Here is a 15,431-nt window from a genome sequence, read left to right on the forward strand (position 1 = left end):
GTATCAACCTTTTCTTGGCCAGGGCTCAGGAGCATAGTTCGGTTAAAGTAGGATATCTTTTTCCCTTGCCATCATGTTTTCTCCTCTATTTTCTAAATTTCTGCTGCCTTAGTGATATTTACTGTTCTCTCTATTCCTTGCACTCAGATCCCTCCTTTACTTAACTTTTTATCAATTCTGAGTGCATTCATGGAAAGCCATCTGACTAAGTAAGGCCAGTATATGGTTGCTGACTTCTCTCTTGTACTTTGTTTCCATGAATGTGAACTTTAAGGCCAAATTTATTTCTTTGGTATATCTTTCTTTTTTGCCTCTGCGATGTGTATAAGTTTAGGCAAATGAAGACAGGTGTTCTGTTGCTGCCTCACTTCTGGTCCTCTCTACTTTTATTTTCCTTAAAGATATCCTTTAACCTGGTGGATTTATATGGATAATTTTATATCAGCGTATCACTAGTTTAAAATCGCCATCAATGAGATTTGGAAATCTCCAGTCAGATGTATTTTTTTTTTTAGCACTTATTAGTTGCACTCTTCTTGGTTTATCATTCTCAGATATTTAAAGTCCTGAATCAGAAATCTTATTCTCAATTACCGTCTTTTAAACTAACTATTCATATCCCAAATTTGACTTTGGAAGCCCTTATTGTTCATTGATTACAGCATTAAAAGCTTGGCCTTTACCATGAAGGTCTTCTATTTCATTCCCAGAATGTAAAAACAAAACCTAGTTTAGTGTGGGTGGTTTTAGTTTCTGGGGGTATGTCTATATATTGCTTTCTAGAAGTAGATAGTAGTCATTGGGCTGGGAACCTCTCGTATCTAAGATAATGTCCTGGGAAGGCAGCATATCTCCCTTTTACCAGAGGCTCAACATACAAGGGAATAAGTAGCTTATTGCCACTTTTGGCATCTTTATGCAAACATTACATTTCTAGGCTCAGCTATATATCCATGCCTTCATAGTATACAAAAAGGGGATTCTCAAAGTATCTAATTCCCTCCTATAGTGTAATAGCTTGTAGCTATTACATAGCTTCAAAGAATTGCCCTCCTCAGTCTTCCTTTCCTTCTCTTTCACATGCTTTCTTCTTTGTCTCTTCAAGCTATTTAATTTTTTAAATACCTTATTCTTTTTTTCAATTTTCACTTTTTAAACTTTTTGATTTGATTTTTCAATTTAACAAGAAATTATTCTCTCCCCCATCTTCCTTCCTCTCCCCCCAAAAAGAAAAATAAAACTCTCGAAACAAATGTGTACATTTAGGCAAAAAGATTCCCACATTATCCATGAACAAAAGTATATGTTTTATTTTCCATCTTGAATCCATTATCTGTCAGGAGGAAGGTCACATAGTTCATCATCAGTCCCCTGGAATTGTAGTTGGCCATTGCACTGGTTAGAATTCTTTAATCTAGCAAAGTTCCTTATCTTTACAATGCCATTGTTGAATATGTTGTACCCTGGGTTTTCTTCACTTGGAATCACTTTATGGTGGTCTTCCCAGGTTTCTTTTTTTCATCCTTTCCTACCACATAATATAGTATCATTCTCCCTGATAACTTGGAATGTAGACATTCTTCAGTCTTTTCATCTTGCCTTAGGAGGAGATCAGCCTCAAAGTCTGGCACATGTGGCAGCAGAAACACCAACACAATGCATTCTGGAAGTCATTATAGAAGTCTCTTTGCTTTCCATATTTGTTGAAAGTAAAAGCCTCAGTTTTCTCTTGTTCTTATTGGTAGCTCTTGAGACTTAACTCTTATTTGCAGATGAGGAAATGAACCTAGAGAGAGGAAGGAAGTTACCAAGCTACTTAGTTCCAGAACTGAAACTAAACCAGATTTCCTACTTCTTGGTCTAAGGTGCCAGTTTATACAAGTTAGACTTTGAAGTCATACTTTCTAAGTTGTCATTTGTGGTGATTTTGGGTGAGAGGAAATGAAATGTCATGTAGTGGTAGCTAGGTGATTCCATAATAAGCAGAGCACTGGACCTAGAGACAGGAATTTGTTTGGTTATTTTGGTCTTCAAGACCGAATTTGGGGTTTTCTTGGCATGATTTGAGTTCAAATCATTCTCAGACACTTACCAGCTGTGTGTCCTTGGGCATATTATTAAGCCTCTATCTCAGTTTCCTCACCTGTAAAATGGTGATAATGAAAGCCCCTACTACCCAGAATTGTTGTGAGGATAAAATGAGATAATATTTGCAAAATGCTTTGCAAAATTTAGATCTCTAGAAAAATGTTAAACTTTTCTTTGAGTCTTTGGAAGGTCAAGGTACGGGGCTTTGTAGACGCATCCCTCAGTACTTCCTTCTCCATTGTACAAACATAGCTAATCATTTTTAAAAAATTTTTCTAGCTTTTTAATATTTTGACATCTTTATTTAAAATTTCTACTATTTCATTATGCCAAGTTTTGCATTCCTTTTTTTTTTCACCTAACAAATCCTTATCTTCTGTCTTGGAATCAGAACTTAGTATTGGTTCTAAGGCAGAAGAATGGTAAGGGCTGGGCAATTAGGGTTTAAGTGACCTGCCCAGGGTCACATAGCTAAAAAGTATGTGAAATAGGATTTGGAGTGTTGAGTTCTTTTTTTTTTTTTTTTTTTTTTTTTTAAAGATTTAAAGATTTAATTTTTTTAGAAAACTTTTCCATGGTTCCATGATTCATGTTTTTACTACCCCTCTCCTCCCCCCAATCCAGCACACATTTCCACTGGTTTCTTCATGTGTCATCAATCAAGACCTATTTCCATATTATTGATAGTTGTACTTTGTACTAGGGTGGTCGTTTCGAGTCTACATCCCCAATCATCTCTGCATCAACCCATGTGTTCAAGCGGTTGTTTTTCTTCTGTGTTTCCGGAGTGTTGAGTTCTTAATGGAGATATCAGGTCACACAAATTCTTGACAGTTTGCTGGAAAAACTCCAAGCATAAATGAAATTATAGACTTTATGTGGAGTTGATTGACCTTGGTCATGCAAACTCTCTATTAGCTATGTAACCTTGAACAAATCATTTGTGTGCCTCACTTGCTTCATTTGTTAAAAGAAGGGAGGTTATACTAGAAGGCCTTTTAAGATCTCTTCCAACTCCAATACTGTGCTTCTATGATGATTATGAGGATTTTGGCCATGGTATTTTTGCTTTTTTTTTTTTTTTTTCCCAGCCATGGTATCTCATGGAGACCATCTAGTAAGGCATAAAGTAATTACAGTCTCTATTCATAGAGATGCTGTCCAGTCTGATAAATTCATAGTTCTCCGAAGCTTTAAAATAAAATATTTTTAATAAAGTTTGCTTAGGAGTATGTTTTGATGTATTTTTGTTGTCCCATCATTTCAGTTGTGTCCAACTTTTTTTTTTTTACTACATTTGTGGTTTTCTTTGCCAAGATACTGGGATGGTTTGCCATTTCTTTCTCCAGCTTATTTTACAGATAAAGGAAACTCAGGCAAATAGGTTTAAGTGACTCGTGCAGGGTCATTCAGATAATGTGTCCGTGGCCAGATTTTAACTCAAGAAGATGAATTGTCCTGACTTCAGGCCATGGAATAGACTTTACAAGTATTATTATCCCCACTTTATAAATGTTGATTTGCTATGGTTATACAGGTGGTAAAGATGGGAAATACTTCTAATAGTTTGTAGTACAAATACAACCTTCCTTAAATTATACTTAGTAATTTTATGGAGACAGAGATATAATTTTTACTTTAAAAAAGATATGGCAACCATTTTTTAGCCAATTATTTAACCTCAACAAGTTAACCTTCTTTGTAAATTGTTTATTCATTCAAATACATTTTTAAACCAATTTTCCCTATCTGCTTCTTCCCCATTATGCTCTTTTTCTCAGGACTAAGAGTCAGGGAAAATTGGGTTCCAATAGTGGCTTTACCATTAAATAGCTATGTGGCATTGAGCAAGTCCATCACTGTCTTTGGACTTCAGTTCTCTGGATCATTTTTATTTGTTCCCCTTTTCCTTATATAGATAATGATCAGTTTTAAATCCTCTAATAAGGGAATCAGAGAGGCAGATAGAATTTGAATCCAAGTCTTTGAGTCTGATTCTTTATCTCTGATGCATAGTGCCTGTGGAACTCCTACCTAGATACTTAACTACTTAGAGAACTCTCTAAGATTGTAAGTTGCAGTGTAGTTTTGATTTGTACCAGTAGTTTTCTTATATGGAACTCCCTATGCTAATAACATTATAGGTCCAGGCCAAAAAACATGAAAACATCTAAACATATATACAAATGTGTGTATAGATGTTTTGTATATGTATGTGTGTACATACACGCTCACACATAAAATATTTCTGAATTACTTTGACTTTGATGTTTCCTCAGAATCAGTTCCCTGCATCCCAGGCCTGATGTGCTGATGATATCTTCTGGTTGATTTTCAGGAGAATTCCCACCATCACAGTGACTCTGCAGATGACTACAAGCAGCAGCTGCTATATAAGGAAGACAAACCTCAGGGGCCCTTGGAATCTGATTCTGTGGAATTCAACAATGCTATAAGCTATGTGAATAAGATCAAAACCCGTTTTCTTGACCACCCAGAAATCTACAGATCATTCTTAGAGATATTACACACTTACCAGGTAAAAGTGCCGGGACTCAGATTAGAGTGTGTTTATGATATTATCCACCATTGTGTGTAGGCAAGATGAAAGGGATTTGATGACTCAAGAAAGCCTCTCCCAAAAAAACCTCAGCACCTTGTTGGCTCTCAGGTGGTTGATAAGATCTCAGGGCCCCAGAATGAGTGATTCAGGGATTTTCTAGATATCTTAGCAAGCATGGGTGTCTTGCCTGGAAGCTTCCCCTGCTGGGTCTGAACTGTCTTCTAGTAGTCCATGTGCTCCTCTTACTAGCACTATCTGGGGTTATGGGGATATGGCCTCCATTGCCTGATATATACCTGTCCCAACTTCAGCTATAGTTCATATAACTAAGGCCTCTCTTCTGTAAGATTTAAATTAATACCAATAACTCCAGGTTCTGATTTTTGCATAGAGTTTTATTAATAATCACTAAAGATAGAGAAAGCAGATTGAAGCCTATCTAACCTAATTCTGGCCACATAGTTCTCCACATGGCTGGCTGAAAGCCATCGTGCTCCACTGCCACCTTCAAGGGAATAGAGAGAACAGGCATGTCTTGCCTCACACCTTTATCCTTTCTCTTGAATCCAGATCCGTAACCTTCAGTTCTGGGTCATGTTCTTAGGGCTTTACAACCCTAACCCTTTATTTGGAGCGTTCGTGTGACATCCAGCCATGCAGCGAGGTGGGGACAAGCAGGGGGAAGGGGAGCGGATTCTATCTACATACTTCCTAGTCCCTGCCCTCCTTCATCTTCAGTTCATGAGGAACCATACTTTGGAGTGTTCTTATAATGACTTATCCAATTATAGGAAAAGTCACTAGGGGGTTTGGCTTTCTCTTAACAAAGTAAATAGGTAGCTGGGTGGTGCATTGGATATAGATGGAATCGAGAAGACCCGAGTTCAAATCTAGACTCAAACACTAGATGTGAGACCCTGGGTAAGTCACTGAACCATGTTTGCCTCAAGTTTCTTCATCTGTGAAATGAACTGGAGAAGGAAATGGTAAACCATGCCAGTATATTTGCCAAGAAAACTCCAAAGGGTGTCACAAAGACTCAAACATGACTGAAAGTAACAGCAACAGAATAATAAACTGCCTTCCTTGTGTAAGGCTAGCCTTTGCTCCCCGTTCAGATGTTTCAGGGCCAGTCATTAAAGAAGGCTAGATGAAGGTGGAAAAGTTCTGAGAATAAGACCTAAGATTTCCAGATAAAGTTGATGAGAAATCTAAAGGCTTTGCTGTTTCTTAATGGATAGATGATGCACCTAAATCTTATGGCTTGCTATTTCAGACATTCCAGAAAGAGCTTAGCTCAAAATTCAGGCAATCACCTCAATAAGTCTTAAGAATAAAACCTACTGAAAATATACAGGCTTATCTGGCATTTCAGCCAAGACTAGCAGGAAATCTTGAGTTTCTTTTTATGGGTGTGCCAATCATCAGCTTGTGATTTAGCTGCATGAGGAAAATTTGGCAGGAGACCTGAAGAATAGAGTTGCATTTAGGCTGGGTCTTCGAGTGCCACAAACCCCTAACTAATTGTGGAATGGAGTGGAGTGGAGTGGAGGACATTTGTGTCTAAATGATAGATAATCCAAAATTTATTCATGTTCCTTTGCATTGTACTAAGTAATCCTTCTGTAGGGGTGGGGTAGTGAGGAAGGCAAGACACACCTTCTAATTATATGCTTTTTAAAAAAGCAATAAAACTTGAAAATGAATTTGGATTTCCTGAACAAAAACCAAGTGGGGAGACTGCTTGGAGGGAGGTCTAAGCTTGCTAGGGTTAAAAGTTAGCCATGAAGCCCCTTCCACAGTTAGTAAAAAGTTACTGAAAATGAACTTGTTTTACAAAGGCAGTGGGATATAGTATATAGATTGGAGTGGATCTAAATCTTGTCTTAAGTCCTGTCTCATTGACTAAAGGTATGTGACTTTGCCTCTTGTAGCCCCTTTTCACTCGTTTGTGAAAGTGGGGAGTATGCTCCCTTCCAAACTGCCTTCAGGATTTTGAGGAGAGCACTTGGTAAACCTCAGATCTCTGTACAAATTGAGTTAGCATTATAATCTTTATTGCCTGAAATCTTTTTTGCATGGAAATTTCCCCCTTTGTAGTTTCTCCAGTATCAGTTTGAGAAGTGCTCACTTCTAAGAGGTTCTCATTTATCCTACTTTATCCTCCCCACCACCCTGCAGCAAAATTCTTTGGTCCTTTTAGTTCTGTCCTAGACAAACTCTTCCCAGGTAAAGGAAATGAAGGAGGGTGGTTATTGGAAATCTCCAGAGGGTTTGAGATTTCTAATTCTCCTTTTCTCTGTAGATAATACTTGTTGCTAGTCTGGCACACAGCCATTTCTGCCCTGTACATATTGTATACCAAGCTGTCAGTGATTTGCTTTTTGTTTTTTTCTCCATAATTTGATTCTTAACTATTATAGGATAACTCTCATCTCTGCTAATGATTCATTCTTCTTTCCCTGTAAATTGACAGAAAGAGCAGCTGAGCACTAAAGGACGCCCTTTCCGGGGCATGTCAGAGGAAGAAGTATTTACTGAGGTAGCTAATCTCTTCAGGGGACAGGAGGACCTACTTTCAGAATTTGGACAGTTCCTTCCAGAGGCTAAAAGGTCTTTGGTATGTATCAAGAGGAGATGGGCCAGCCTGGCTGGTATAATGTTCAGTGTTATCTTGTGTGGATCTTCATAATCTTCATAATTTCTCATTGAACTACACTAAACACGTGAAGTATGGCAGCTTGTCAGTGACATCAAGAGGACCTGGTATATGTGCATGGTCTCTTCACATTTATCTGGAACTTGAAATGCATTTTCCCATTGAAGCAATGTTAAGCTTTCTGGTGGTTTCCCAGGTTAGACCACAAAACCTATTTAACACATAATGTGCCTGATGGGTTTATTCTAATATGCTTATAAGCAACATAACCATCCTTTAGAACACTGTATTTAAAATATGTTCAGGAGCAACTAGGTGGCTCAGTGTATAGAGAACTTGGCTGAGAGAAGAAGGTCTTGGGTTCAAATATTGCCTCAGACACTACTTAGCTGTGTGAAACCTCAACTGCTCAGCCCTTATTGCTCTTCTGCCTTGGAACTAATACTTAGTATTGATTTTAGGACAGAAGGTAGAGCTTTAAAAAAAAAATATGTTCAGTGTTCCATTAGGAATACCTAGCAAGCATCTACCCACGTGCCATCGGTTCGCCAACACAGCCCTATCCTAATATAAGCTAATCTTATTATTATTATTAGCTTTTTATCAACAGAACCAGATTTCCCTTGCATAACCACATCAAGAGGAGGGAGAGCATCCAGGGAACTCCAAAAATAGCTTATTATTAGCTAATTCATTTAACAAAATCCATGGAAATGATCCTAGTTTTTTGAAGATTGCTGCTAGACTTAAACTTCCAGTAGGTTTAACCAAACTGGCCCCATTTTAAGAGCAGGCCCAGTGGTAATGGCATCACAGGACCAACTGGGCCACATACAGATCAACTAGTTAGCTGCCACATGATGAGTTTTTTTGGTCACTGCCTCATGACTAATGGTAGAGGGAATATCTAATAACTAGTAGTGAAATCTCAGATTCCTAAAGAATTGAAATAAAATAATATTATAAATACTTTTTTAAGCCACAATCCTTGAATGATTTGAGAATGAGCTCAAGAAGAAAATGGAATTGATGAATTTTTTTATTATTAAAATAACTGAAACAATATTGAGGCTTAGCCTTCACCAAACCTGAGAACTTACTAATATGTTAGGAAAGCAACTCTCAGGATTTACCTTTGGTGGCTGTTCCCTTCTCCCTCTTCTGGCCTAGTCCTCTCTTTTTACTACCTAAGTTGATAGTGGTGAGGATCAGTGATGAGAGATGTGGCATTGTAAATTGCCACCCTTTACACATTCCATCAGGATATTCATTTGTAGAATCAGTTTTAGAGCTGGAAAGGACCTTGGGGGACATCAGGTTTTATAGGTGAGTAAATTGAGGCTCCGAGAGGTTAATAAGGCCCTTACATAGAGTTACACTGCTGGATATAGTGTCTGAGGCAAAATTTAAAGCAGGTCTTCCTCATTCCAAGTCCCATACTTTCTTTCTTGTTCCATCTAGCTGCCTTTACCATTCATTGTGAAAAAACTTAGTAACTTGGGAAAATACAGTATGTACAGTGAGGAAAACCCAGATATTATTCTAAACCTCACTTTAGAGCTAAGAAAGTAGAACTACTGAATGAACCAGATGCTTTTAGTGTTTTTAGTCCACATCTAATTTGCCCTTTTCTTTTCACCACCATTTAAGAAGGTATTAAAAAATTTGATTCTGTGGGTCTACTCAGGCATACCTTAACCTTCCTTGAACTTTACATAGCACTTACTCTCTTAGGCTCCTGTTGATTATTCTTTCTGTGGTTATTAGATTTCTTTTTTTGGAACATACTTTAAAAGTGAGATGCCTTAGATCAGTTGTAAGCTCCAGAAGAACAGAGATTCTGTCTTATTTAATTTTTGTATTTCCTTTAGTACCTAGCACAGTGTTCTACATGTATTAGGTGCTTAATAAATGATGACTGACGGGATGGGTTTGCCTAGCATTTTGTGAGTACCAGTGTGGTACAGCTAGAGTTCTTTACAACTAATCACATGTTTGTTTCCTTTAGTTCACAGGAAATGGACCATGTGAAATGAATAGTGTTCAGAAAAGTGAACATGAAAAGAATTTGGAACACAGCAAAAAAAGGTCTAGGCCTTTGCTCCTTCGTCCTGTCACTGGCCCAGCCAAGGTAACTATCCACAGTGAGGAAGGCAGCTTAGTCCCGAACCTAGGGGTTACTTTAAGAAAACAAGTTAGTGCTGTGCCCATCAACTCCTTCCTTTTTTTTTTTTTTTTTTTTAAGAAAGGATTTATTTGGGTTAGTTGGGATAGTTACCTCTAAGTTTTGGGATTTAAGTTCTACCTTTTTGAAGTGAAATGCTAAGCAGAAGCATTATGGTATAGGTGAGACAATATAGAAGTTAGTACATTAACTTGCCTTTATGAGAGAGACACATCCCTTAACTGTCTGTCCCTCTCAGCTCTGACATCCTGTGTTCTAAGCTCCCTCCCAGTCCTGACATTCTCTGTTCTAAGGGTCCTCCTACCCTCTCAGTTTCTGTTGTGAAGTCCCTTCTAGTTCTAACATTTTATACTAGGTCTAGAAATACTCTAATTCTCTTTGCCTCAACATCTTCGTTTCTCAAAGGTGATGGCAGTAGATCCCATAATCTTATTATGAAGGTCAGATTTTTAAAATGAGCCTAAGAATACTGTGAAAAATTACCTATTGGTTCTAGCAGGACTTTTATTTTTCTCACTTAAAAGTTTTCAGGTGAAAAGCATAACATAACAAAAAAGTTGGAACCACCTTGAGAGTTCACATATCAGAAGATCAGGAGATCCAACTGAGGGTACCAAAGGGCACAAAATAACCTGAGAGCAGGCAAAAGTGATACACTACAATCCATTCATCAGAGTTTATATTTTATTTATGGAGGAGCCCCTCAGGCCTTTAGATGGCTAAATAGGTAAATAAATCATTTATGAAGTCATGCCTTTGTGCCATCCACTGTACTGAGTTCTGGGGATACAGATAGAAAATCAAAACATCCCTTCTCTCAAGGAGCTCAAACTCTGATAGAGGGAGACAGCACATACTGAAGGTTTCAGCTGCAAGTCAGATGGAGAGGCTATGTATGATCCTTAAGCTATAGGGGCAGATTAGATGTGGACACATTTTTTTCTACTATAATTTTCACTGATAAAAACTACCTCTCTTTCTGATGTTGAACTATTTGTCAGGGTTAAGGACTTCAATGGGGAGAGCTTTATTAGAGTCTGATTAGACAAATCAATTTGTCAGTTTTGGAAAAAAAACCCAACTAGAAAGCAACCTAAGATTCCCAAAGTGTAGGGGCAAGCTAACCATAGAAGAAGATTTGTCAGTGCTAAGCGTCATAAAATCTTAAGAGTTGGAAAAAATCTTGAAGGTACTTTAGTTCAACACACTCTTGGCCATAATTTCAGGGAGGAAGGGAACCTCTTAACTTCCTGAGACATCCTATTCCCTTTTAGATAGCTCTCATTGTAAAGCCAGCCTAAATCTGCCTCTCTGAAACTTCCATCTACTCTTCCTGGTACTGCCCTCCAGGGCCAGACAAAAACATATATGCCAGGGGAAACATATATTCTCCTGATTCTTCAGAAGAGGGAAACTAAATATTTCTAGGTGCTTCCTCCTATCCTCATATAATATGGTCTTGAACCCATTTCATTTTTGTGGTTACCTTTTTCTGAATACTCTCCAGCTCATCAGTTGCTGTCCTAAAGTTTAGGGCCTGTAAAGGAATAGAATATTGTAGCTGCAGTCTACCAGGACAATGAGACCATCATCTTCTTATTCCCAGATAGTCCTCTCATTGCAGTCTAAGCTCTCATTTGCATAATTCATCTTCAGGTCTCTTGAGTCTGGCTGGGCTGGACACTGATCAGTTTTAAAATACTTTACTATTCGGCCTCAGACACTTCCCAGCTGTATGACCCTGGGCAAGTCACTTGACCCCCATTGCCTACCCTTACCACTCTTCCACCTATAAGTCAATACACAGAAGTTAAGGGTTTAAAATTTAAAAAAAAAAAACAAAACCTTAAAATACTTTACTATTATCTTCTCTTCCAGGTCCATAGATCTAATGGGTGTATTAATTTCACTCCACATCATTCCATAAAATCTTTTCATTTTGCTTTGAATCTGCCTATTGTGTCATTCTTTATGACACATTACATTCTTCACTACATTCTTTATTACATTCACATGCCATAATTTGTTTAGCAGTTACCTAATACTATAAAAAAATTCTTAAGATTTTTATTCTATGAGTTGAAAAATTCAGATCCTTCCTTATCATGCGTTAGAAGTGAGGTACTAATTGTGCTTGTGTGATCGAATTTCTAAGCCATTGTGACTGAGAGTCATTGTGGACTGTTAGTAAAGATATAGTTTAGTGTGTGGCCAAATCTGAAAAGGCCATATTGGTTATCATTAAGAATGGCATTAAACATTGACCTCTCCTTATATACAACAATATTCTCGTCACCATACTTAAGAAAAGCAAAGTAGTCAGAAATGATTCCTTCTAGAGGAGAACCTAAAATAGTAACAGTGATAGTAGAGCCAGAAGGCCTGGGTTCAAATCTCTGTGACCTTGAGTAAATCACTTAATCAGTGCAAAAGGAAGCAGGGACTAAGCTATTAGGCATCTAAAATCCTTTTCTAATTCTAGCTCCATAGAGCAGATTAAAAAAAAGAAGGACCTAACTAGCAGGGAAAAGATGCCACAAAACAGAGAGCACAGGCAAAATGCTCAAGAATGATCTCAGTGATCCAGGACTTCCCTGGGACCAGATCCTGGGGTACTTGATCTCCTTTATCAGGGCTTGCAAGAGATGAATTTGGATCCTAGAAAGGGAAGATCTTTTAAGTATAATGCAGCCCATGGCACTTCTTCCAGGGAAATTACTGGGCTGAAAAGATACATCTCATTTCTTTACTTTTGTTTGGAATATGATTCAGTTCATTCCATGTCTTTAGTACCTGTTTTGAACCAGGTCCTGTGCAAAGTGCTGGGGATACAAAGACAGCTCTGACACACTTTAGGTGGGGGAGAACACACACACAGCGAGTGCTGATAACCAAAGAAGTATCCAGGTGGGATACCACGAGGAAAGAACCTGAGAAGGGAGTGGTGATTATCAGAGGGTAGATGTTTCCTAGTTCTCTCAGAGTCTTTTGGTGTTCATGCCCCCAGTGAGCTTTTATTGAGTGCTTGATGCATACAGACTGCTTTAACGCTGCTGAACTTTTCATAACAGAAGAAAATGAAATTGCGAGGGACCAAAGATCTGTCTGTTGCAGCTGTGGGAAAATATGGAACTTTGCAAGAATTCTCTTTCTTTGATAAGGTCAGTAATTTGATCCTCTCTGTTGGGAAGTGATGGGTTCTGGCCCACAATTCTGCATTCCTTTTCTTTACCTTTCCAACATTCATTTTTCTGTTTGGAGCATTGCATTGTATGGTGAAAATTTATCACACCAGACTCAAAATAAAGCTGGATTCTGATCAGAACCAGAGACCTCAGACCTTAGGAGATAGCCTTTTTTATGGAGAGAAATTTTATGACATAGTGACAAAGTAATACAGTCAAAAATTAATGGATGTACAGATCTTTCACATAGACAGATCCTACCAATGATGCAAGTGCTGAATAAGCTACAAGTACAAAAATAATCAATATGGGTAGCCTATGTCTGATATTATGGTTGACCTTTTTAAGGTCTCTGCAATAAGGATTTGGAGTCTAATTGTTTTTCTGCTGACAGTTGTTATGACTAGGAGTCAGAAGTTGAATGACTTATATTTGAACCCAAGAGTAGCCTTCCACCTCCTTCTTGACTCCCACCTCCCTACTGACTGTCCTGAGCTTACACCCAGCAGGGTGTGGTGGGCTTGGTAGAAATTTTTGGATTACAGGCTTAAGGTCAAACTATTTGTCAGCAAGATTTAATACCACCCTAAGATGTATACTTTCTTAGCAAACTGTATTACTTGACTATTAACTCAAAAACTAATGATTGTGTTATAAAAATAATCATAAAGGCTAATAATATTATAATCATAAAAGGAGGTAGGGATTTCACACTTGCATTTAGAACTGGGGAGAGGGAAAATGCAGGGTTCTGGACAAATACTTTGGAAAAATCTTTTTTGACACTATATTAACTTTAAAAGCTTAGGTTCAGGTTGAGTACATATCCATGGGAAACAAATTGATCAGCTACTGTTTTTTTTGGTAATTGATGGTTTGTGGCAATTAACTAGAAACCTGCTCTGAATCTCTGGCAGGCTCTCCAAGTCAGGAAGATACTAGGGATTGGAGTTATTTAATGTTGCATTGATGTTTTACACCACAGTCATTTTGGTTGGGAAGACCACAAGCTAGTGCTTCTGTTGTCAAAGGAACAGTTTAACTTAGGTTGTGGGGACTCATAGACAGATGTTTGCCCAGCAGAGAATGAATTTTTTCTTAGCCATTCCCACACTGACAAATGGCAGCTTTTTAAAATATTGAAGTTTATGGCAGTTGATTCAGGCTCCTAACTCTTGGTCATCCTTTCTGGTTTTGGACACCAGTCACACCTCACTACTGGACTTCCCTGTTAGGTTAGCTGTTGGACAAATTACCACTGGGCCCCTCCCACCAGAAAGGTTTTATAAAAAGATACTGAACTAAAATTTTTGGTGTCACTGTAACTATGAGTAACATGTTACCATTTATAGGACCAAAGACACTGATAGTATATAGCACTAGCTTGGATTATTATATTAGTTCAGATGTTCTGCTAATATTTTGGGCAACATGGTATAATAGTTTTGAGTATGGAATCAAGAGACTGACATGGGTTCTGCGTTTGAATTCTGGTTCTGATCCTTTTTAGACTTCTTACTATAGTTCAGTCACTTAACCCTGTTTACCCTCCATTTTTTCAGCCCTAGAATGGGACTAACAATACCTATACTACTTAGCTCCCTCATACAGTTATGGGAAAAGTGGCATAAAGTGTGAGAAGTAGTTATGTTTTTTAAATTATGTTTCTTTGTCTTGATGATTTCCTTTAAAGCACATTTTTAATGATTCACAAGGAAAATAACATCTGGACTGGAATTGAAAGTCTTAGAAGTGAAAGAGATCTTCAGCATAGGGCTTTTGAATCTTCTCTGTTCTTTTTTCCTCAGGTACGTCGAGTACTTAAAAGCCAAGAAGTCTATGAAAATTTCCTTCGCTGCATTGCTCTCTTCAATCAGGAGTTGGTGTCTGGCTCAGAGCTCCTACAACTGGTCACCCCTTTCTTAGGGTGAGCTAATGCCTTAACCAGTGCTTTGTATGATTTTAAAAAGCTTATCTCAAGTCTGAATAAGAATGATATTCATATAACCCCATAAAAGTTTGCAAGGCACTTATGCCCTTTATTTCCTGGTACTCCTCCAATAACCTTGTGAGGTAGGTGCTATAAGTGTCTCGTCCTCATTTTACAGATGAGGACACTGAGACTTGGCTCAATGACTTGTCCAGGGTTATACTGCTAGTGCCATAAATGAGATTTGGAGCCTAGTTTCTCTAGCCAGCCTAGCATTCTTCTCTCTCTTCTATGTCTAGCTTCATTGCCTGCTTGCTTAGTTTTTTCCAAGTCAAAATGCGAATTTCCTCAATTATTCTGGTCATTAGGAACATTTAAGCCTTAGTTCCCAGAATCTTAGATTGTGACTAGTTTACTGTTGTATCCTTTTTTAAATGTGAGTGTGACTCTTTCAGTCCTATCAGCAAGACTGTAGTTGAGGGTTTTTGTGTTTAGGAACACAGGCATATTAATCCTTAATGCTGGAGGAAGCCTTATAACATAGAGCATAGGGTTGGCATTTTACATTTGATCTGACAGCGTGTCATAATGAAAAGGCATCTAAGAAGTGACAACCTCCACTTTAGCAATAAAACACCAGTTAGACTTTCATAGAAGGGATAAAAATTACTAGAAGTACTACTTTTTATCATTACTAACAATACTCAGATTGGTGATATTTTTAGTGATGTAGTGTGATGCAATGCATAAAGTACTGTGCTTAGTTCAAATTCTGCCTTTGACACTGATAGCTGTGTGACCTTGGGCAAGTCACTCAACCT

General features: G+C 38.0%; 1 protein-coding gene across 1 annotated transcript in view; it reads left to right on the forward strand.

Moving 5' to 3' along the window:
• The window catches only part of SIN3B (SIN3 transcription regulator family member B), a 61,297-nt gene that overhangs the window by 18,181 nt on the left and 27,685 nt on the right, over window positions 1-15,431 (forward strand). The window contains exons 4-8 of the mRNA XM_044671643.1: window positions 4,427-4,627; window positions 7,128-7,271; window positions 9,319-9,441; window positions 12,567-12,656; window positions 14,489-14,607. Of these exons, the coding sequence (XP_044527578.1) occupies window positions 4,427-4,627; window positions 7,128-7,271; window positions 9,319-9,441; window positions 12,567-12,656; window positions 14,489-14,607 (677 nt within the window). The remainder of the gene's footprint in view (window positions 1-4,426; window positions 4,628-7,127; window positions 7,272-9,318; window positions 9,442-12,566; window positions 12,657-14,488; window positions 14,608-15,431) is intronic.

Source organism: Gracilinanus agilis, chromosome 1 (genome assembly GCF_016433145.1).
Source record: "Gracilinanus agilis isolate LMUSP501 chromosome 1, AgileGrace, whole genome shotgun sequence".
NCBI classification, from domain to species: Eukaryota; Metazoa; Chordata; class Mammalia; order Didelphimorphia; family Didelphidae; genus Gracilinanus; species Gracilinanus agilis.